Below are 24,047 nucleotides of genomic sequence, written 5' to 3' on the forward strand. Positions count from 1 at the left end.
TTCGCATTTGTTATCTCAAAATACCTAATCTTACAGAAATATCTTTTCTCTACACATTTCCAAATATGAAATAAATTTTACTTAAATCTCATCAGAAAACCACCAGCAGTAACATTCCCTTCTGTCTGAGCTTAAAACACAGAAAGAGATAGTCATCCCACAGCAAGGTACTGGTTTGACTTCCTAACTCCACCTGGGCACAAGAGAGATGCAGAGTCGCGTTATCCCCGGAGAACTTTGTAGATGCCCGAGGATCTTACACGGAGCTGGAAAACGGAACCACCTGCTTTCCACCCACATACACCTCCTCAATATTTCGATCATCTCCTGCAAGAAAAATCAAGGAATCATTTATAAAGTGCCTTTGTGTCAATCACTATTTTCATTGCCATTGAGGAGATTTTTTAAAAAAAAGAAAAAAACCTCCTAAGAGAGGAAACACAAAAAGCTACCTTTCCTCTGATTGTTTATAATCTGGACAGAAAGACTTGATCCACAGAAGATGCCATAGGTAATTTGAGGATTAGGGTCCGAATTCTGCACCTAAGGTGGAAATCACATAAAGTCCAACCAACTCTGTTTCAACTGAAATGGTTGGTTTGCCTGTCCAGCCCCAGTTAGAAAAGGGATGCTGATCTTTACAGTCCAGAATCATACTGAGCATGGTGAGATGAACAGTCTGCAGAAACTGAGCTCCAGAAGAAGTACATGTCCCTCTCCCATCTGAAGTTCACTCAGTACTGAGCTCACTCAATGGAATGAGACTCTTCTGCACTATTGAATGTTTCTGTCTTTCAGCAAATAGAATTAATGTTGAGAATGTTAAAAGCACACGTGGCGAGACTCCACTACATACTTACGACAAATGCAACATAATAGGGACTGTGGGATACAGAGTGAGTGTAAGAGGATTGGGCACAAAGATGTCTTCCCCTTTGGCCTTCCATTCCTCAGCTTAGGATTTGTGCCCGTATGTTCTAGAGGGTCATATGTATTTCAAAAAGCGCCTTTAAAAATTGTGCCACAAATGGGCTTGAGGCTGAGGACCGTTAAAAAAATAATGAATCAAAACAAATTTAATATGTGGTACAATAAATACAGAGAGTCATATCCAAGAAAAAGACAAAGAAAGATTTTATTTAGCATAGAAACATACATCCACTTACCTAGATAGAGAAACTTCTGGATAACAGCCTAAAATGGAAAATAAAGTTAATAAGAGAGAATATTTTGTGCATTTAAAAAAGTAAATTCACAGCCAGTGGTTGTGGTTGGCAAAGCCCAGAAATATAAATCTATTTCTCAACAGCAAAATCTACTTCTATTAATTAAAACTAAAAAATTGGTCTTTTGCTTAAAAAGAAACAACCCACTGGCTATTATCAAATCTTTATCTATTGCCTGAATGTTTTTGGTGTATAACCTTGAAATCTTCAAAGGAAAAGTATGACATAAATTAATTAATAAAATAATTCAAATATTTCAAAAGGTGTACGATGTAAAAAAAAAAATGACTAGATGAATGGGACTGAGCCCTATTCCCAGAGATTCACTCTAATAAAAAAGTAAAAGAATAAATCACATGAAAATAGTGAGGGAGTCAGGACAAAAATCAAAAGCAGGAAGGTCACTCTGACCTCTTCACCTGTCTCTTCTGAAGCAGGTTATAAAAGCTAGGAAGGATTTTCTGACCTTCCCCTGAATAGGTCATAAGACCCTCATGTCAGAGGTGGCCTCCCTATACCCATAGGAAAAGGACATCCTTATCTCTGAAGACACAGGGACACAGAAGAATCTGAACAAACAGGCCTTGTGAAGTTCCCCCAGTTTATTATCATTAGATCATACTCTTGGCCCTATCATATTTCTCCATGATTCTTCACTCTGCATCAAACCTAGCATAAAAATACTCAGGTTTATCCATTTCTTTGGGTTTTCATTTCCTTATGAAGGCTCCTAAGCCACATGAAACTTAAATACATTTGTACATTTTTCTCCTGTTAGTTAGCCTATTGTCCTAGCGACCTGGGCCTTGAATCTAAGATGCTAAAGGAAAAGATATTTTTCCTCCCCTATAATAACAAATGGTACAAACTTCAAATAATCCAGCATTTTTCTTTCAAAAACCTCAATATAATTTACACTGAAGTGCTACATAATGACATTTCGGTCAATGACAGACCACAAATACAAGTGTGTTGCCATCAGATTATCATGGCTATAGCACACTGCCCAGGTTTATCATAGGCTAGACCATCTAGGTTTGTGTAAGTAACTCCATGATGTTCACACAACAAAATCGCCTAACAATGCATTTCTCAGAATGTTTTCCCATTGTTAAGCCATGCACAACTATTTATTATTACATTTACTCTTTATAAGTAAATCAATTTATAAATGCTATAAGCTAATTCTTTTTTTAAAAAAAAACTCAATATCTTATAAAGAATCATTATTAAAGTAAGATAAACTAGTTTGTTTTACACATAGGAAAATATTTTGTAATAACAGGAACAAAACTCATGTTCTTATAAAGTTAAGAAAATTGATATAGCATATAGTTAAGAGGCCAGCCTCTGGTAGTCAGAAAGTCCTGAGTTTGAATCCAGACTCTTACTACTAATTACTAGCCATGAGTCCTTAGGTAAATCACTTGACCTCCCTTAAGCCTCACTGCCCCTATAATTGGCAATATTAATAGTACCCACTTGTCTAAGAATTGTTCTGATGATGAAATAAAATTACGTACAAGAGTGCTTAATCCCATGCCCACCTAGCACACAGAAAATGCTCAATAAATACTAGCTATACTATGGCTGCTTATAGCCAAATACATTCAAATACACAAATACATCCAAAACACAAATATTTTGTTAATACCATTATTCTTAGCATTGCTGTTGTGAAACTAATAATTATCAAAGGAACCTAGGTTCCCTTTTAAGATTCTCCTGTATTCCATGAAAATGTTTTAATTTCTGTTCCTTTTCTACAGGGAAGCTACTATGACTACTTCATGCAATAAATGCCATTTGATTAACTTTCTTTTGCTTACCTCAGAAATACCACCAAAATCCCCACAAAACAGGTCTATGGGAGAGTCGGATGCTCTGGGGTTGATCAGGAGGGCATCAAATTCCTTGCCCACTTCAAAGTTTCCAATCTCACTGTCCAGCCCCAGGGCTACAGAGGAGAACAAGTGAATCAACAGTCAGTATGGCAAGCTATCAGATCATGCTAATGTCCCAGTCTGCAAGGACAATCTTCCAACATGTCACTAGAAAAAAATTAGCATTTTAGTGAGGCAGAAAAGCATTCTTATTCCAACAGGTCACAAGACTTCTACTTACAGAAAGCAGAGTAAGCACAAGAAAGCCAAATCTGAGAATAAAAACAGTTCCCTCCATCACCAAGACCTTTATTCTGATTGTGTCTATTTCAGCTCCATCGGTGTACTTCATAGCCCAGCTGGTTATGCTTTTCATTTATCCACTAAGAAACATGATGATTGACATAACACCTTTCTTCTTTTTCCCTCCTAGTCTTGCCTCAGCACTGCAACTCCATTCCTTGCCTTTTTTATTCTTTTTGTCCCATGAAATAGCTGACAAGATTTATTTTCGTGGCAGTGAAATGAACCTCGAATAAATAAAAAATAATTATCCTTTTGCATATTTGCCAATTCAGGCGTATCTATCATAAATTCCTTAGTTTAAATCCTTTGAATAGAAACACATTCACTTCTCAAAGTGAACAGGCCCTCATAACTCAAGAGTCCCAATGCTTTTGAAAGTAGAACCATCTCTTTGTAACCTCAAAGATCTCCTGGTTGCTAGAGAAGAATGATTTTCTAAAATAGGGCATAGGTCAATAATGCCTATTAACCTGGATCACTTCATAGCTATAATTCATGTTTCATGATTATAGGATGCCAAGGATTTCATTTTTATGGTTTGGTTTCAGAAGATAGGGGTAGTTGGCTTTCCTGGTCAATGAAGGTATTGCATCTAAAGCTCCTTAAAGCCTGTAATCTGAGCAAGGGTATACTCAGTTTACAAATGGAAGCATGTATAAAAGGAAGGTTAACTGGAGTGCAGCATTATTTATTTCCATTTTCACATGTGTTTGTTGCATTCTATCACTGTCAGGATACAGTCCGATGTGGAGATATTTGGTCTATTATCCCTGCTATGCAATATCTGATATATTCTATTTCTATGTATGGCGTCCAGAAATGCAATTTTCTAAGCACAGCTTGGATCTTACTTGTTCTTAAAAGATTAATTAAAGGGCAACTCTTTTATTCTCAGAAAACAAAAAGGGTTTTTTTTAGCTAAAGAACTCTCATAGCAAGAAAGGGATGTGAAAATAATTAGAAATGTTAAAAGCAGTTAGATGACTTCTACTAATTGTGTGAGAAAATACTGAATGTAATAGAAAATCACTGGACATTCTCTTCTCCTTCACTGATAACATTCTCCTTTTTTTTTTTTTTCCCCTTTGCCCTTGACAATGAAGCATGACATGTATGAGTTTTTAATGACTGTATTCAACATAAAATTTTTGTGTGTTTAACAGGTCAGACAATCAGGTACATTTGCCAGGATCCCGGCAAATTTAATGATGTATATAAACTAACTGGGCTGGTCATTAGAACCTGAAAAGTTCAGGAAAGAACCAACCAAAAAACATACAACTGCTTTCAACAAATTTGTAAATTGATATAGATTCTGGTTGTTACTAATGGGCCCAGCTCGGCTGGTAAGTGACTCAAGCACACTTCAGGAAATGGAGTTTTGCTGTATTTGGAGCAAATGTTGGCTCTGTGAGGATGATTTATACATGTCTTGATCTCCTTGAGAGTAAATGTAAAGGCCTGGCAGAGCTGGGAAAATGCCACAAGCTAAGGAGAAGAAATTCCATAACAGGAAGCCCAGTGGCCCAGAAAATAGATTTAAAAGCGACATAGCTAAGTAGTAATGATTTGGTATGCACCCCAAGCCTGCTTGATCAGAAACAGGATCCTGATGAAGCAACTCACAGAGAGCCTAGAATAAATAAAAGCACTGTTTAAAAACAACTCATTTGCACCATGAAAATAGATGGTAAAACAACTACTCAAATTCAAACTCGGATGTGGAAATACAATGATGGTGTAGGTGGGAGGGTGTCACACTTGTAAAAAGAATGGGTGATTTGAAACTTGGAATTTCAGAAAACGAAACCATAAGACTTAGGGAAATGCCCAGCATCTACCCTCTCTACTTGTTTTTCCTGAAGTGTCCACTATGGTGTTCATCACAGCCCAGAACAAAGAAAAGCTGGGAAGTTTCTCCTCCCAGGACACTCTTGGCCTTGATCACCCTCCATTTCTAAAAGCCAAGTTGGCCATCATAAATCTACATCTATATGTGTATCTGTGTCTATTCCCATATTTTAATTTTTCACAGGTTACCTATGGTTTCATGTTATTTTTACTATCATCCATTCAGATTATATGATAATTCTAGAGTGACCTAAAGCAATGCAATTACCAATTTCTATTTTTTCCATTAAAACAGTTATACCTGAGAACTGGGAAAAGCTGATGCACAATATTTGCATATCAACCAACGATATTTTTCATATTTCTCCTTTTAAAGGAGCTTGAGTAATTTTAGTGTATTTAAGTGTATTGGGTAATCTAGTATATTTAAATATATAAATAAGCCCAATTAGTAATTAGTATGTTTAAATATATATAAGCCCAACACATGGTCTAGGCAGGGATTTATACAGGAAGTTTTCATAGTTGAGGGCAGAAGGTAAGAACCTGCACTCTGGCATCAGATTTTCTGGATTCAAATCCTGACACAATGTAGCTTGACATCTGTATAAGCCTTACTCAGCTTCCTTGTATGTAAAATGAAATTAATAACAGTGGTTGTGAGGATTAAATACCAAAGTGTGTTGCATAGCATCTGTCACATGGTAAGAGCTCGGTAAGTCTTGACTATTTTTTTTTTTACTATTATTATTATCTCTCAGGCAAATAGACAGGTAGTTACTTGACTCAGTGGAAGAATGGATTATTTTAAAGAACTCCGATGCAGGTGACCAAATATCCATTAAAACAATTAATATGAGAATTTTTGGCAGATGGGGGTGGCTGGCCAGTACAGGGATCCGAACCCTTGACCTTGGAGTTACAAGGGTGTGCTCTAACCAACTGAGCTAACTAGCCAGCCCCTTAATACGATAATTTTGTATCAATCATCTATTCTGCCAAAAACAGTGAATTCACTGAAAGAATGATTCCTCCATCACAGGCCTAAACATATACTTTACTGGCTAAGTTTGGATATGTCATGGAGATGTGACAGTCATGACTACTGAATTCCCCTGATACCACTATCTCGTGCCTGCCTACTCATCCAAGGACACAGATCTGCATAGTTGTACATTGTGTGAGAGAAATAAAATAGTCATTACCTTGACTTCCTCCAAGAGTAGCTAGTCTGAAGACTTCATTGAGGGTGAGGCTTTTCTCATTTACCTTATTAATTAAAAGGGTATTGGAAACCATCACTGCTCTTCTGATGGCATCGAGCATGGAAGATGAATAACCACCAGCCACATCTACAGTAGGTGAAATAAAGCCAAAACAGCATTCTCATGAGGATAAACAGAATAACAGGTATCTAAGGTTGGTTTTTGTTTGTAGTGACAGACAGTCTTTAACACACTTAAAGAAAAACTCTTATCTATAAACATACAATAGCCACAGACTAACATTTAAAGGAATTCAAAATATATACATGTTTTAGTTTCCTAGGGCTGCTGCAACATATCACCACAAATTGCGTGGCTTAAACTAGAAGAAATTTCTTCTGTCACAGTTTTTGAGGTCACAAGTTTGAAATCAAAGTGTTAGCAGAGCCACAATCCCTACAAAGCCCTAGGGAAGAATCCTTCCTCTCTTCTTCCAACTTCTGGTGGCTCCTGGCATTACACGGTTTGTGGCAATGTAACTCCAATCTGCACCTCCATCTCCAAATAGCCTTCTCCTCTATGTGTCTTTATGTGTGTCTCCTTTTCTGTCTCTTCCAAGGACTTTGGTCACAGGATTTAGAACCCACCCTATTTCGGAATGATCTCATCTTGAAATCCTTACCTTAATGACATCTACAAAGATCTTTATTGCAAATAAGGTGGCATTTCCAGTTTCCCATAGACATCTTTTGGAGGGCCACAATTCAACCAACTATAATACCCAAAAGGTTAATAAAGCTAAGAGAAGAAATTTCCTGAACTGTCCCAGAAATTGCTCCCATATGCCTGCATAGTTATAAAGATAACTTAGATAACATGTGATCTAAGATAAGCCCACAGTTCTATACTCTAAAAATCTGTTCTAACTTTATTCTAATCCAGATGGAAACTTTGGGAAATTAAAAAGTCACATCTTTATGATGTTTTTTCAACAAGAGCTTTTAGAATGAACTTATATGTTAGGGGAAATTAGTATAATAAATGAGCAATGCTGATGCAGACAGTTTTATATGTTGGTTGGCATCATATAAATAAGGAATGAACTTTTTAGTGATTTAAATAAAGTCCCTAATCATAATTAAAGCGAAATACCACCTTTGACAAAAATGAATGTAGAGGTTATTAAATGAGTTTGTATAAATAAATGTCAAGTAAGTTAGCATGTTTTATAAGAGGAAAATACATTTATAGCCAATAAAATACACTTCTTATTTTAGGAGTTCCTTCCGTCCTATAGGTAGACCTATATAATTGTCAGTGCGTATATACAGCAAAGATCAAAAGTAATTGCCTACTTAGTAATAATTCTAGATTGTAGTTCAGTTCTATGTTCAACTGCCTTACATGGCCTTAGGTAAACCTACATGGAATTTTGGGGGAAAATGCTTTTCTTTAACCAGAACAGTATTGCCAGAGGATATCCATTTCTCTGAAAAGTTTTATTTCATCTGCTAGATGTCAGTCTGTGTTAATATACAATAACCATCTATTAAACCTTCATTTTTACTACAGCATAACTAAGAAAACAAATACAATTTGGAAATAAGGTACATTAAGCTTCGAGATATTTCTCCCATGGCTTCTTTATTGCTGAAACAAAGTGCTAAATGTAAAGGCAGGATAAAAATTTTATCACTACATAGTACAGAAACAAGCAAAGACTGAATATATTTCATATCATGTAGGTAAAGACCGGAAGTAAACATAGAAAAACAAGGTGTTAAAAAAAGGCTTTATGAAATACAAGTATCACAGAAAGTAGTACTTTCCTAGTAAAAATTAATTGTACAGAAAGAATTAGGATAGATTAGGAAACAATGATATGCAATTTACAGGAAAAAAATTAAGAGATGTTTATGTTGTCCATTTAATCATCCTATATTCTTCTGGTTGCCAATGTTATGTTAATAAAATAACTGCCAACTAAGGGACAATATTGTGCTGGTCAAAGAAGGAAGCCTGAGTCACATAAATCACAGTATTAGCCAGGACCATTTGTGTAAGTGTTAAGCTTCTCAATTTCCACCGTGATGGTAACTTGCTGAGCCATTGTGATATGTCCTTAGCAGCTTTCTCTTTCATCTACAACACATCTAATGTAAGTGGAATCCGTACTTTATCATATAACAAGAGGCGGTGTGGTAGAGTGGAAAGAGGAATAACAAGTGTCCACATTTTACAGATCTAGCTTTAAACTGTGGATGTGGAACTTTTTTGCTTTGTCGACCTTTGACCAGTTACTTCATACCTGTGAACCTCAATTTTCTCAGAAAACAGAAATCCCATTACCAATCATAACAGTTACTGGGAAAATTCAATTTCATTACCTAAGTGCAGGAGACTGAGGACCAGAGGGTAAAAACCGTGTGGAGGAGAGAGCAAAATGGATGCATTTTTGCAGAAAATCTTCTTCCCAACCCCACCTGTTCCCAGACGAACATCATGATAAAGAATGACACTATCTCATGCTTGTCAGAGTCAACATCAGGACACTATTATTTACAAGAAGACCCTAAAGAAACCATGTAAGAGTAAAAACTTGAGCCTGAGGACAACATAAAGATGAAAGGAAATTATTTTATGTGTGTGTTCGTTTCTTATGCATTAGTTCATTTATTCAACAATCATTTACTAACACCTTCTATATACCTGAGTTATCTAAGCACTCAAAACTCACGAGCTCTCTTCACGAGCTAATTAGTGGAGGAGAAAAAAGAGACATATAAGCACACACAAATTATCAATCCATTGTGTTCAGTCTAGTGATAGGGAAAATAGAGAGGAAGGCCCCATTTTGATAGGATGGTCAGGAAGACCTCTTTAAGGCAATGACATTTAAACCAACAGAGGAACAGGAACTCAGCCACATAGAGGGACATAAAGGGCATTCCAGGTGGAGAAACAGAAAGTACCTTTTGGCAGAAGGGAGTGTGATTGACAGAGAGGGTTAAAAGACAGCCATTGTGGGGGGCAGAGGAGTTTGGGATGAGGCTGAGATGGGGAGGGTATCAAAACACACAGAGCTTCATGGGCCTTGTAACGAGACTTACACATTCAAAATCCTACTGATGGGTGATAAGCACAAGAGGTGAAATGATCAGATTTTCACTGTGATTCCTTTGCAAAGAGAAGAATGGATTGCAAGGGCCCAAGATGGACATGGGCCCCATTAGGAAGCCCGTGTAGTGGTTCAGGCAAGAAGGGACAGCAGCAAGGGGGTGGCTGATGTGAGAAAGAAGATGGTCTCAGGAGCTATTCAGGAGAAATGAGGTTGGACCCTGTGCTGGCTTAGACATGGGGGGGGTGGGGAGGGAGAGAAAGGTCCCAAAGATAATGAATGCCCAAGTTTCTAATTTGAGAAACTGAATTCTCTGGAAAGAAGAGTTACTAAAGAGAACTAGGCTAAAATGCGGTTGGGGGTAAGTAAAGTTTGGGGGTTCCTTCAGGAGGGGTCTAGGAGGAAGGAGAATGTAGGCAATTGAAAAAGTAGGTCTGGAATTCAAAGGAGGAGTCTGGGCTGGATATAAAAATCCATGAGAAACCTGCACATAAGTAGTCACGGAAGCCGTGGCTGAGGATGGCATCAGCCAGGAAGAAAGGATAAAGTACAAGGAGGGGACACCTCACACTGAGCCTTGAAGGAAGCTTTTGAATGGCCAGATAGAGAATGAGCCTGCAGAGAAGACAGGGAAAGGCTGGGAAGAGAGGAAGCAGGGCAATCAGAACAAAGTCGTCTCACTAAATCCAAGATAAGAGTATTTGGATAAAGGAGAGAGTAGCTAACCATGGCAACAACTGCTGAGAAGTCCAGTGCAGTAAGGACAGAATGGCATCCTTTGGAGTGGGCAGTAAAGACATCACAGTGTTAACAGCCCACAGGAGATAGGACAAAAGCAGGTGCCCTGAAGGGCGGGGCAAGAATCCAGACCGAAGTGGGCAAAGGAACGGAAGGGAGCTTAGGAAAGGATAGTAGGGACCTCCAATCTTTGAAGAAGTTTTGCCTTGAGGGGGTCCAGAGAGGTGGGGCAAGAGCCAGAGAGGGATGGCAATTAAGAGAGAGGTTTGGTTTCTTTGCTTAAATGATCACATGATACTAGTGATGTTTGCATGCTGGTAGAAATGATCCAAAAGGAAGGAAGACACTGATGATACAGGACAGTCAGTGAGCAAAGGAATTAATCTATTGAGATGCTGGGAGACGGAAAGAAGACAGAACACACACCTCAGGGGATTTTGTATTTTTGTATTTCTGATTGGAAAAAGGCCTTTTTTATTTTTAGCTGTAGCAGGAAAAAGAAGAGAAAAGAGAAAACACCAGCAGGAGCAGGAAGGTGTGAAAATTTGGTGGTGGAAAATTGAGGGAAGGATTTCTGATTGATTCTATTTTCTCAATGACTTATTAGATGAAGCCATCAGCTGGACATGAGGAGGGTATGAGTTGGGGTAGAAAGTTTAAGAAAAAATGAGAAAAGCCATCTTGGAATATGGGGACATGAGCTTACTCGAGAAGCATAGTGGTCTCTATGGCCAGTGCTGAGGGCCATTTGGGATTTGAGAGCAAAGTTTTAAAAGAATCCACGGGAAGATTTTTTTCCAGCAACTTCCAGATGCTCAACTGCAGGCATGGAGATGGGGAATTGCTGACATAATCAAGGGTTGGGCTTCTGCAAAGTGAATACAAAGCAAATGAGAGGGATGTGAGAAGCCAGGATGTTTCCAAGGGAATGATTATAGTGATGTACTCTGGCAACTAAAATGGGTAAATTAGGGAGGGAATAATGGATTTTGAGAGTACATGGAATCACTCAATTGGAGTCTACAGGCAGTCAAAGAACTGTTGCTTTGGGAGTCATGGAACAAGTGAGTTAGGGCAGGGAACTGTCACGGGAAAGTGAGACACGGGCACCATGTAGGTTGTTTGTTTTAATGAATTTGTAGGTCTTGTTTAGGGAAACTCGTCTGTACTCTGAAATTTTTCCTTCAGATTACTGTTTTTTCATTATTGCTATGTTTTCTTTGCTTTTTTTCATATTTTAGGAGGTAGCCTATTTTTAAAATCCTGCAAGTAATTATTTTTAATATTTTTATATGGCAAAGTCAAAAGTGAACTATAATGTACAATTCTCTTTTTCTGAGATGAGTTTTATACACTTATAATTTTGCTCCCACTGAAACCAGAAGCAGGCTCCTGAAGAGTAAGCTCCCTTGGGCTATGCATGCTAAACAGGCCCGTTGTCACCTGTAGGCCTTGGGACACGTGTGGGCTTAGGCCTAAAAGAGGAAAAACCAGAGAACAATTTGCTTGACCAAGAATGGCAGTTAAGATGCCTAGTTCTAGCATAAGAATAGGGTTAGTTTAACATATACTTCCTTAAGCAATATAGGTGAGGCATGATTTAATGATCACAAGATATTTGTTCCTTCAGACAATGGCTAACACCAGTGACATTAATCCTAAGATGTTTTCCAAGACCACCAGTGACCACAGATCTGCTTTTGAGCATATCTACCCCCAACTTAGAGGGACCAAAGAAGGGTCTTTCTCACTAAACAAAGACATTTCTCACGATGCCAAAAAAAAAGATGGTGCTGACTTCACTGCTGACCAATCAGACTCCCCACATGATCAGAACCTTACCCAAATTCCTGCCTTATAAGTATCTGTGATTCTAAGCCTTCAAGGAGTCCGAGGTTTCAAGCTCCTTCTGTTGCCTCGTTCTCTGTTGACCGGCCATTGAAATAAACGCTGATCCTCACTACAAACTGTGGCATGGGGGACTCTAGTCATTTTGGCACAGTGGACACCACTTGCCCGATATATCTTCACCAATGTTACACATAAGCCACAAATCAGAAGACAGAAGAATTTTTAATACTGGGAAAGTTCTTTCTTGCAGAGCGTATATTGTTTTAAATTTTTATGAAAAAATATTGCACACATTCAAGTGATATAAAGAAAATATAAAACCAAAACTCAAGGACCTGACACTCAGTTTCAAAAATGAGTATCATGTATTCAGTCCCAGGAGCCTCTTCCCAGCTGAGGGAGACACCTTCCTGATTTAAGTTACCACCTGATAGTTGTTTTTATTTTTGAAAGATATTGCTTTTAACATTGTACATAGTCTCTTTTGAGATATATTTTTGGCTTTTGTTTTCAGTTTTTAAACTCCTTTACAATTCTTTGATCTTATTTCTATTTTAACTGATTTCAGCTTTCCCCGACACCCTCTTGTAATCATTATTTTCCTATTCGATGGCCATTCATTCACTAGACGATAAGGATTTTCAAGTAATTTTTTCCAAGGGTTCACAGGGAGAATAGTCCCCAAGGCTTTGTATGTTTGAGAACGTTGTTGCCTTCACATGTGAAGGAGAATGTGATCAGACACATTATTCTTGCCTAACAACTGCTTTGTCCCCAAACTCCTTCCTGCCTTTAGTATTTTGTGTGCCAGCAAAAACATCTGGAAGCAAACTGGTTTCTAATTGTTTTGTTGATAACTGACTGTTTTCCCTGCATCAATGTTTTAGGAAGGTTTTTTTCTCTTTCCTTGTGATTAAAATATTTTGCCCCAACATGTTCAGTTGCAATTTAGTGTAGAAGACTGTAAGCACTTTCAATGAAGTTTTCCCGAGCTCAGAAGAGAGTATCTTTCAGTGCACTGATTCTCGCTTTTATTCCATTTGTTCTGGGTCCTTCATCAGGGAAACCCCGTATGTTCACACTGTGCTTTCTGCCCTCTGCATGGGTCTCCTCAAACACCCTCTTATGATCTTTGATCAACTTTGTTCTCCACAGCATTGACTTAATTTTTTGCAACAATAATTCTGTTTCTCATAGCTTCCTGCATGGTTTGTTCATTGTTTTTTAATTGAGGTATAATTAAGATATCATAAAATCCACAGAACTTCAGTGCTCAGTTTGATGAATGTTAACAGTATACATAGCTTTAACTACCTTTCAAAAAAAACCAAGATATAGACATTTCCATTACTCTGGCAAGTTCCCTCATGGCTTTTTCTAATCGAATCCCATGACCATCGCCCCCAACCCTTGCAACCATTTTTTGACTTCTGTCAATACAGGTTACTTCTGTCAGGCCCTGGGTTTTATACATTTGGAACAACACAGTGTATGCTCTTTTGTGCCTGGCTTTTTTTGTTTAACAAAATATTTTTGAGATTTATCCATGTTTTGCATTTATCAGTAAGGCTTTTGTTTTTTACTGCTAAGTAGTATTACATTATATGAATATACCTCAATTTGTTTATGCATCTTCCTGTTGGCAGATGTTTGGATTGTTTTCAGTTTGGGGCTTGCGAGGAAAATGGAGTTAGTTTAGTCTGGCCCTCTAGCCTGATATCTGGCGGGGTATGATTCAGCACATCCATTGTAAACAAGTTATGTAAGGGTGGTATAACTGTGCACGTGCACCCATGTACTGGCTCACTGCCATTAGTTTGTACTTTCAGTATGGAAGGCAATGGCTCTGAACCGCTGGCGGCAGAGCTGGCATTGGAATAATGCATGTCTATCCTCTTAACAGCCACCAGAATCTTTTTACTACCTGGCTCATGACCTGCACAGGACAGGGTAGAGGGATCTGTGATCCAGGCTGACAAGACTATTATGAAGAAAGCTGCTAAAACATCCTTGTACGGCTCTTTTTGCAATCATATGTGTTCATTTCTCTAGGTTAAATAGCCAAGAGTGAAATTGCTGGGTCACATATAGATGTATATTTCACTTTATAAGAAACTGCCAAACAGTTCTCCAAAGGGGTTGTATCATTTACCATCCTTCCAACAGTGTATGAGTCCAAACGCTTTTTATTCTTTTTTTTTTTTTTTAGGTTTTCTTCTTTCATTTTTAAAATTTCTATATTCATCACAACTTACAGTCTTTTCATAGTACCATATCTTCTTGTATTCCAAGGATGATGGCAATTTTCTAAAATTTTCTTCTAGATCTTGAAGTAGATCATTTTCAGATGTTTGCTCTTATTTTTTTATTTTTTTGATACTGCTTTCTCTTGTTTTGCAATATTTTTATTAAGCTTCCTGTGGGTTTCTCTTATCTAATATTTGAGAAAGTCAAGATCTGCCTGCACTTGTTATAGAGAGGGCAAATGAAATGCTCTTGGACCTGCTCTCTATCCACAGTACAAGGTTAAATAATCTAAAGTCTACAGATGAAGGGCAAACTGATACATCAAGGTCATGCTTTGGAAATACTGGAGTACTGGGTGGCTAATGCAATAGAGACTATAAAAATGAAGCAGCATTCCCCAAGTTAATAAGCTGCTATGGCATATTTAAACAAACATCTGGTCAACACCCCAAGCTTGCTCCTTCCTTGGTAAGCCCATCTGTACTGACTAGTGCCATGTGCCAGGCACTGTGCTAGCCTCTTTGTACACTTTTTTTTTCATTTAACTCTCAAAAAAAGCTCGTAAAACAGGTGTTGTTATAATTTCTATTGTTATTGCAAAAATAAGGAAATAAATTCTTAGAAAATTAATTTGCTCAAGGTCTGACAGCTTAGAGGCTTTTTTTTTTTTTTTTTTGTCTTTTTTGTGACCAGCCGCACCAAGCTCAGCCAGTGAGCGCACCGGCCATCCCTATATAGGATCTGAACCCGCAGCAGGAAGGGAGCGCTGCTGCGCTCCCAGCACCGCACTCTCCTGAGTGCGCCACGGGGTCAGCCCTGACAGCTTAGAGCTTTACCTACACGTTTTAAGCCATCACTATGTAACCGAAAGTCAAAAACCTGTAAAGCGACACGTTACATTTAAATCATGGAGACCAAAATCCTAGAAAATTTGAAAGTAATACCTGCATGATTTTTGTATACCTGCTAAATTTTTCATAGTACCTGACTATAGTGTGTATCAAAAACTCATGTCTATTTTTTTCTTATCTCTTAAAGCTTTTCTGTAAAGGTAAAATAACTGATTTCCTGCCTTAACACCTGTGACTATATCCAGATATTACCACAATCTCAATGATTCAAGACTTAAATTAGAAATTTAAAAATCTTAATTACTTCGATTCATTCAGAATTGGGAAAAAACCTCGAATCTAACATACCTCTTTTAGAAATATTAATAAAATCATGATGTGTATTATTGTATGTCTCACCAATTAATTGCTTGGTATAAAATGTCTCACAGTGACAAACTGAGACTTGAGTTACTGCAGAAAATAATGAAAACCATCAGTATCAACATGCATACAGTCCAGTGTTCATAGATAGCAGGAAGACAAATACATCAAGAACAGAAATAAGTCCTTGTGCCCCACACCCATTTTATGTTTTTAATTTTTAGTTAAGTCACACACAGTGATAAAACAAAAGTCACAGCGGATGCCTAGACATTTGGGCCTGACTCACGCTTTCAGAGTGAACAGCCCTGCACACACTCAGGAAAACAATTAAAATGCACCGTGAAGAAAGGAGACATCACTGAATCATCAGCCACCTAGCATGACCTTCAGCCTAGTAAACACCAGACTGCCTGTGGGAACTAAGGAGTCTTATTTAGCTAAACACTGTCTAAAAGCAGCAAAGCCAGCTCTTAACACATCTAGAGTTCTCAGCGCTGGTGTAGATTGAATTTGTGCTCACTACAGCAAGGCCGAATCATTTTCTTTGGGGACAGTACATGTGATGACACAGTTATTAAAAACTGAAAACAAACGAATCCAAACCATTAAAACCTAGCCGGAAGGACAAAACAAAAGGAAAAAAAAGAGTCAAGGACTTTTTAAAAAGAACCTCTAAAATACTTTAAAAGGAATTATTCTTTTATAGCTCAATCTGAACAGTAAACAGGGACAATGGCTTTCAGTAGGTTAGTGTCATCAGAACTTCTCCCTCTGCATACATCTTCTTACTGCTCCCAACCTCAGCATTTTATCAGATATTTATTATCAATATATCAATACCAGATAACAAAACTATTTTAAAAAACCAGAACTATTACCTGCAAATTAGTCACATTAGAAAATTATGCACTAATCAACCACTTTGCCATCGCTCCGAATGGTGAACTACTGACCTGTACCCAGCCCTATCTTCACTTCATGTTTCAGGACTTCTAGGACATTGAGTAAGCCACTGCTGAGCCTGTAGAGAGAGAAGATGTCAGAACAAGGAGAACCATGTGGTTCCAATGAAAGAAAGACACTAGTAATAGTGATGATGACATCAGTGAAAATTGTGTTTCCCATCATATCAGCTCTAATGCTGACACAAACACTTTACTCAAATCAGACCACCCAAGTCCTGAAATAAAAAGGATCATAAAAGATCTTAATCCTCGAGCAGAGGTTAATCTCAGTAGGATACAAAGCAGCAAGAGCCAGAAGGGGAAGGCAGGGCATCATTTGCAGGGAAAAATAAATGAAATTAACCTTTGTAATTAATCCAAAAGTCTTATCTGTCTTTAATATCTTTTAAGCAATCCACCCTTCTGTGTTAGGAAGTAGAAATTATAAAGCATTGTCTTTCCTCTATGTCTGAAATAATCTGTTACCCTGAATGGTACTGACTAGCAAGATCAAAGAAAGGGGGTACAATTGGAAACGGGGGTACAGGCTGGTGAGCCAGGGTCTGACAGTTCAAATGCTGCTTCTGAGGACAGCAGCGACCAGGAGATGGTTCCCGAGCTGAACTTCAGACCCTGTGATGCTGAGCTTAACACATATGCTACCTTCCTGAAGAGACAGGAAAACTAAAGCAATCCTTCGAAGTCCAGGAAGATGCAAAGGTGAAAATGGTCTGCTCGAAGATGCACATAATTATAGTTTCCAAAGCCCCAATGCACACAAAATAAATCTCTCAGAGTGGTTGGAGAAAGAACAGCAGTGACCATTTAAACAGAAATGTATCCTTAAGAAATTTAACTTCAAACCTCAATTTGCAAAGCTGGATCATGTTTTAGTTGAGAGGATATTATGCAACTCACCCAAGGGATGTTAAATTCTTCCCCTATTTGGTCACTAAGCTGTCCATTGGCAAGATTCCCTGTCATGTGTGACTACTTTACAGCTGAAAACTCAGAGCCTCTGGAGTGTCTCAAACCACTCCAGCAATATGCTGCTGTGGCTCTTGGTGACTTTCCCATATTGCCACTGACATATATCTTTGTCATTCCCAAAGTCCCTACGGTTCCAATTGCTAACACCTCCCACTCTTGGCCTAGGGCTCTCTGTCACTGCTAGACCCTTCTCTGCCCTTGTTTGGGGAAATTCAGAAGTTTCAAGGAATTAATGTTCCCCCACCCCAACCCAGACGCCCTCAACCAATAACCAAAATGAGAATTTAGGTGTAACTATTTAGCTCCCTCACTCCTTGGGCAGGATAACTTTGGGGTCTGTTTCGTACGCTGGCTGCCTGGGTTTTCTAGAAGGATTAAACTCCAAGAGCCCACAGTGGTAACTTGCTTATGATATACTCTTTACTGATTTGCTTCCCTTTTCTGTCTTACTTCCCTTTAGGGTGCTTTCTGAGATCACCTCCCAAATAAACTACTTGTATAACATGGGTTTTTAACCTAGCATCCATGGACCAGCACCAGGAATCTATGTATTCCCTGATATTAGATACAACATTTTTATAATTATGGGCTTTTTCCTGAAGATACAGGCCGTAACCTTCATCTGATTCAGTATGGATCCACAACCTTCCATAAAGATTAAGAACCAGTTATAAATAAAGCTTTTTATCCTGGGGAGTTATGATAGGACAAGGTCCCTTCCGGCTCCCCTATGTAAGCTGGCATCCCATCAGATCCAGCAGCATGACACATGCTGTAGGGCGTTGGCTTCTAGCAGCCCTGCCCTCCTTCTAACACCAGAACACAGAGTAACGAAGTCAGAACCCTTTCCCTGGAACACTGTATGCGTTCTTCCAGTCTTCAGCTGTGAATTCTGAATGCTATTGATTTTAGACGCTTTCTGTCATATTTCCTATTGTCCTTTTTTGTGCAAACTCAGAGATTTTAGATGTGTTGCTCTTTAAATGCATACTCTACAAAAAATGTCCTCTCTTAAGTGCTGTCTTTTTCTCCACCACAGCACAGATAAATGTCTAGTTAGTTCCTATCAAGAAGAGAGATCCTGGAGAAAGCAAAGGTATTTGATTGCTAATCCTCAACCCAAACATTCATAATCTGCTAAACAATTATTGGCTACTTACGACAAATTAGAATTGGGGCAATGCGAGATTGATGCTCCTCGTTTATTGAACACCTGAAGTTCTTCTGCAGAAAGGTAGCAGCCATGCGCCATCACTGTCTGGAGAGAAGAGAGTCCCACATGGGCTTTACTGCTTAACAATGCTTGCGTCAGTACTCACAAGACATTAGAGAGAGGGAAAAGCGGTGACTCAGCTGTTCCCATCTTTACAAGAACATTTATGATCATCTGCATGTACAAAATCACTGGGTACAAGTGACACCTCAGAAAAGGCCTATAAAAGCATTGTATTACAGAGGTCTCGGCAAATTTGTGGATCTTACTTTTTTTCTTTTTGTTGATCCATAAAATAATGAGGGGTGGTCCAGGTGATCTATAGTATAGGATATCCATTCAGTTTGAAGATATCATGATTCTATCATCTCTACGTTAGAAAATTGTCAAGTTATTCTTTTCTAAGTCTACATGGTGAGCTACTGTTAGGGCTGTGCTTGTTCCTGTGTTAGCTGGAATGTTCTAGAAGTAAGCCTTCTCTCCTCAGTACATGGAAGCTGTGAGAATGATTTTGCAGAGTTGTTCTTTATTTCTGCTCCTAATTTTAATACAGGCACCAATGGTCTTGACACATACAACCAAATTAACTTTAATTCACCCATGTTTTCATTTTCATAAAAATTAGAAGATGTATCATCTTATAAGGATTAATTCAGAAGGTAAACTTGATCTGAGAAAGCAGGCACTAGACATATATGAGACCTCTAAATTTTTAGTCTTGTGGGTTTTCTTTTTTTTTTTTTGACAGCTGGCCACATAGGGATCCAAACCTTTGTGTTGCAAGGCTGTGCTCTAACCAACTGAGCTAACTGGCCAGCCATCTTGAATAAGACTTAACTCTTTCAAAATTCTTCTTCCCTTAGTACAAAACCTGTATCTAAATAGCTTTTTCTCTTGAGAGGCATGGTTCAGTGACCACAGAATAATTATTAAAATAAAATTTTCCCAATCTCTCTGCAAATAAAATTAACATGCAAATTGAAGGTTAATTTATTAATAACATGGAAAATACATAAAGGATAAAAATTATAATGTAGCATTTATGTGATTTATGCAGAGTATTAACCTTTCAAATCACTCATATTCATATCTCCATTTACGTAGTAAGAAATTATTTGCTGCAGTAAACTCTCCATGCAGTTTGTACATTTCATTTAAGGCCAAGGCCAAGGGGCGCATTGTTGTAATAAGGTCTCTCTTCACTCATAGTAAGTTTAATTAATTATAAAAGTAATACATACTCATTTTTTTAAAAAAGCAATCTCAGAGTGTTTAAAAATTAAAAGTAGAAAGCTTTCTTCCTCGGGGTCATTTTTAATGTTCGGTGTACATCTTCCAGACTGATTTGTCTAAGTGATCATGTACCTACAAATACATCTACATTAAACAATATAGCACAAACATTCTTCCTTGTAAGCCTGTATATCTCATTCTTTGTGAATGCTGGATTAGACTCTAATTATGTATGTTCTATAATTTAACAAATCCCCCACTGATAGACATCTTTAAGTTTCATATGTAATTAGCATCCCTATTCATATTACTTAGAGAATAGATCCTTAGAAATACATCTGCTTGACTCAAAGGAATGCACATTTACATTCTAATAGATATTTTCAAAATGTCCTTGGGCCAAATGACATTCCCACCATCAATGATGCCTTCAGATTTATTGACTCAGATGAAACTGCAGGTGCATTTTTAATTACACACACACACACACACACACACACACACACACACACACACACACACACACACACACACACACACACACACACACACACACACACACACACACACACACACACACACACACACACACACACACACACACACACACACACACTCCGGGCTTTATTCTAGTTAGGGAAATGCATATGGCACAGAAGTCTGAAGATTACTACTGAAATTTTAAAATTTAGATAAATATGCCCTACTGTACAAAGATTATATCATGGTATACAACTTACCTTATTTGTCAGAAGATTGTTCTTGTCATATACATCTGTGTAGTTTTTATAACTGGGGTATAAGTTTTTCACAGCTTCAATTTCTTCACGATTTTCACTTATATGGCTCTAAAAGAAAAGAAACAATATTTTCAATTTTTTTTTTCTGCAAAATGCCATTAAAAATACTTTCAACCTCAAAATGGTGTGAGTAGTTTCTACTTGCCTATGTAAGGGACCACATCGAAAGATTGTACATGTGTTTTATTAAAAACATTTATGTACATCATATGTATTATATATATGACAAAAAACTGAATACCATGAACATGTAGTGTGTGTGTGTGTGTGTGTGTGTGTGTGTGTGTGTGTGTGTGTATACAATCTCAAGACAAATTTTTCCAATAAAATCTTTTCAAATTCCAAACTATAGCAAGAACAAATATAAAGTACTCCTTGGAGAGAGCAAGAGCCTAGCTATTTGTGGCAACCTGCCTCTTCTGTTGTTGGCCTTTTAACAAAAGAGCTCAGTGGCCATCAAAAAGATCTCCAGAATGATTTGTTCATAGAACACTGGAATCTGAGCAAAGAGAACTGAGTTTTAGCGCATGTTCTGACCACAGTTAGGTGTCTTGGGGCAGGTCAGTACTTTTCTTCGGGCTTCCATTCTCATCTCTCACATGAAAGGTTTGGGCTTAGATGAGTGATTTTTCAAATTTTGGGGGCTTTGGTTATGTTATTCATATGAAGACTCACAGAAACCCAATATGCAGAAGGCATAAAAAAGTTGCCCCTCGGGATGAAGCAGGATTGGGACTCTGGGACCCTGTCCCCATTCTGTTCCCTTTGTTGGCTTCCAGAATAAGTTCGTCTGCAGAAAACAGTTTGAAAATAACTGAGCTAGACAATCCTACAATCATCGAGAAAGAGCTTGTAAGAATCGACATGGAAGCAAAACAAGTACATGCTAGGTCCCCACACCGACCTTCCTCCAGGGCACCAGAAAACCCGAGAGGGTGGAAAGTGCTCTTGAGACACAACACTTAGGAGTAACCACCTTGACCCCTAGCCTAAAATAAAAATCATCTCAGACCAATTGGTGATCATTATACATCATGGGAAATAACTCATGAGCAAATTAATACTTCCAAGAATGGCAATGCCATTTCTCTCTCTCCATGAAGTAGAATATGCATTGCCAAATAAACAAAAGAAAAACATAGCAATGTTCTAAAATCAGGCATTCGACCTAGATGATGAGCTCTCTCTCTGGCCTTGAAGAAATCCAGGACCTTAATGAAATGCATTGGCATAGGAAGAGAAGGACAACCAGATAATTCATGTCTTTGATAAGTAAGAGTAAATGCACATACCCCCATACACATCCCTCCAGCAAGGATAGACTTGATTTTGTCATGTGTCCCTTTCATTCTATTTTTTCATGTATTTTTTTATGTGCAGAAAATCTACTGAAATATTCGTTAGGGTTTTGTTCATTTTATTCCACCTCTCATCATGGGAAAGTTACTAAATCTTTGCATCCCCTAAACTTAAAGCTTTATGAATCACAGAAATTGACAAAAATTCTGTCATAGATTTTGTCTGTGAAAACCAGGGCTCCTAGGTTATCATAAACAATTCACCTAGAGGTAAATGGTGCCCAAATATCTGTGAGGGCTTAGAGCTGATGAAGCAGAAGCTTCTGGATCTGCATAGGGGAGATTACTCAAGACAAGGAAAAGGAATGGGATTCTTGAGGGTTATATTAGTTTTCTTTTGCTGCTGTAACATATCACCATAAGCTTAGCAGCTTAAAACAGCAACCATTTATTATCTCACACTTCTGTGCATCAGAAACCTGGGCACAGCCTTGCTCAATTGGGTGCTGGGTTCAGGGACTCCCAAGGCTGAAATCAAGGTGTCAATCAGGCTGGACTCTTATCTAAAGGCTCTGGGGAGGAATCTGCTTCAAGTTTATTCAAGTTGTTGGCAAAATTCAGTTCCTTTTGATTGCAGGACTGAGATCCCTGATTTCTTGACACATTTCCATGTATTTTTTTTTTTTTTTTTTTTTACTGAAACATAATTGATTTTACACATTTGTGAGGTACAGAGTTGACTATCATGTTTGCATGTATTTTTTATTGTCATTTGTATTTTACTTTCTGAGGAACAAAAGCATTGTTTCCAAAGTAGAAACATCATCTGAGTTTTGAATTTTATCTCCAGGAAAGAATTGTGTGGGATTGAATAAAACATTCAAATGTCATAAATACACCATAAAAAAAAAATAACAGGGCAGATGAGAATAGTTAATGGGCCTTAAGAAGACAGATCTTTAAAAAAAAATACAACGCTAAAAAATGGTGAAGAATAAATGTGTTGCTTTTGCCACAACTTGCCCTTTTTTGTAAGGTAGTCAACTCTTAAAAGGAGAAATTTTAGTACAGTATGTAATTAAGCTCAGATGGGGGAAGGGCAGCTCCCAATTTTAACGCAGCTGTAAGCTTTAAAAAGTGTTTTATTTCTAAATTGCTGCAACTTAATGACAAAGTAAGATACACTTTTTTGTTCCTGATTTTAAATTAAGAAAGTTGGAACAAAAGGGCTTTTAAACACATTTCTGTAAGGTAGAAATTAGGTTCTTTTTGCTTTTTAAATAATAGCTGGTTCTTCCAAAAATAAAAGTATAAAACACTAAGAAAGTAAAATAAAAGAGAAGTAGGAAAAAAAAATGCATTGAACGTATCCTGCAGAGAACAGGTCAACGGTCTGTCATCGATCTTGCTGTTACTTATGAAGATGTCCTCGACCTTTGAATACTGAGAACATTGAGATTAAAAGGAACTTCAGGTTACTTAACTATAAAGTTAAGGAATTGGATTGGGTGATGTCTGTAAGGGTCCTTCCTGCCTTGTTATGCTATGACTTTAGGATAGCTCAGTAGGAGAACTGGAGATTATTGGAGATTACAATTTAGGGTCTCAGGAAATCCTGCAGGTATAGATAGAGGCAAAACAGAGGAAAAACACCTACCTGAATGTGCAGATCATGGTTCTTAGCAATGTTGCTCAGTTCACCCATCAAAGTCTCAGAACAGGAAAGAGAAAATCGTGGCGTCACTATGGGCTTGACTCTAGAATACTGGAGATAAATAAAAACAATTGATAAGAAAATTATGGATATCATAAATAGGTAGCACCCCCAAAAATGCATATCATATATAGCAAGATGATTTTATGTCTTCATTTTAAAGCGCAATGCCCTCAGTCTGAGAGTAGGTGGAAGTGCTGGGTTTTGTAGAAA

The 24,047-nt window shown here is 37.9% G+C and overlaps 1 protein-coding gene across 1 annotated transcript in view; it reads right to left on the bottom strand.

Moving 5' to 3' along the window:
• Positions 1-212: 212 nt before the first annotated feature.
• GDA (guanine deaminase) overlaps positions 213-24,047 on the bottom strand; it is an 89,623-nt gene continuing 65,788 nt past the window's right edge. Inside the window, exons 7-14 of the mRNA XM_063080711.1 lie at positions 23,778-23,885; positions 20,763-20,870; positions 18,737-18,834; positions 16,596-16,663; positions 6,472-6,618; positions 3,056-3,183; positions 1,167-1,194; positions 213-327 (exon numbers count right to left, since the gene is read on the bottom strand). Of these exons, the coding sequence (XP_062936781.1) occupies positions 257-327; positions 1,167-1,194; positions 3,056-3,183; positions 6,472-6,618; positions 16,596-16,663; positions 18,737-18,834; positions 20,763-20,870; positions 23,778-23,885 (756 nt within the window). The 3' untranslated portion in view covers positions 213-256. The remainder of the gene's footprint in view (positions 328-1,166; positions 1,195-3,055; positions 3,184-6,471; positions 6,619-16,595; positions 16,664-18,736; positions 18,835-20,762; positions 20,871-23,777; positions 23,886-24,047) is intronic.

This window comes from Cynocephalus volans, chromosome 16, assembly GCF_027409185.1.
Source record: "Cynocephalus volans isolate mCynVol1 chromosome 16, mCynVol1.pri, whole genome shotgun sequence".
Classification (NCBI taxonomy): domain Eukaryota; kingdom Metazoa; phylum Chordata; class Mammalia; order Dermoptera; family Cynocephalidae; genus Cynocephalus; species Cynocephalus volans.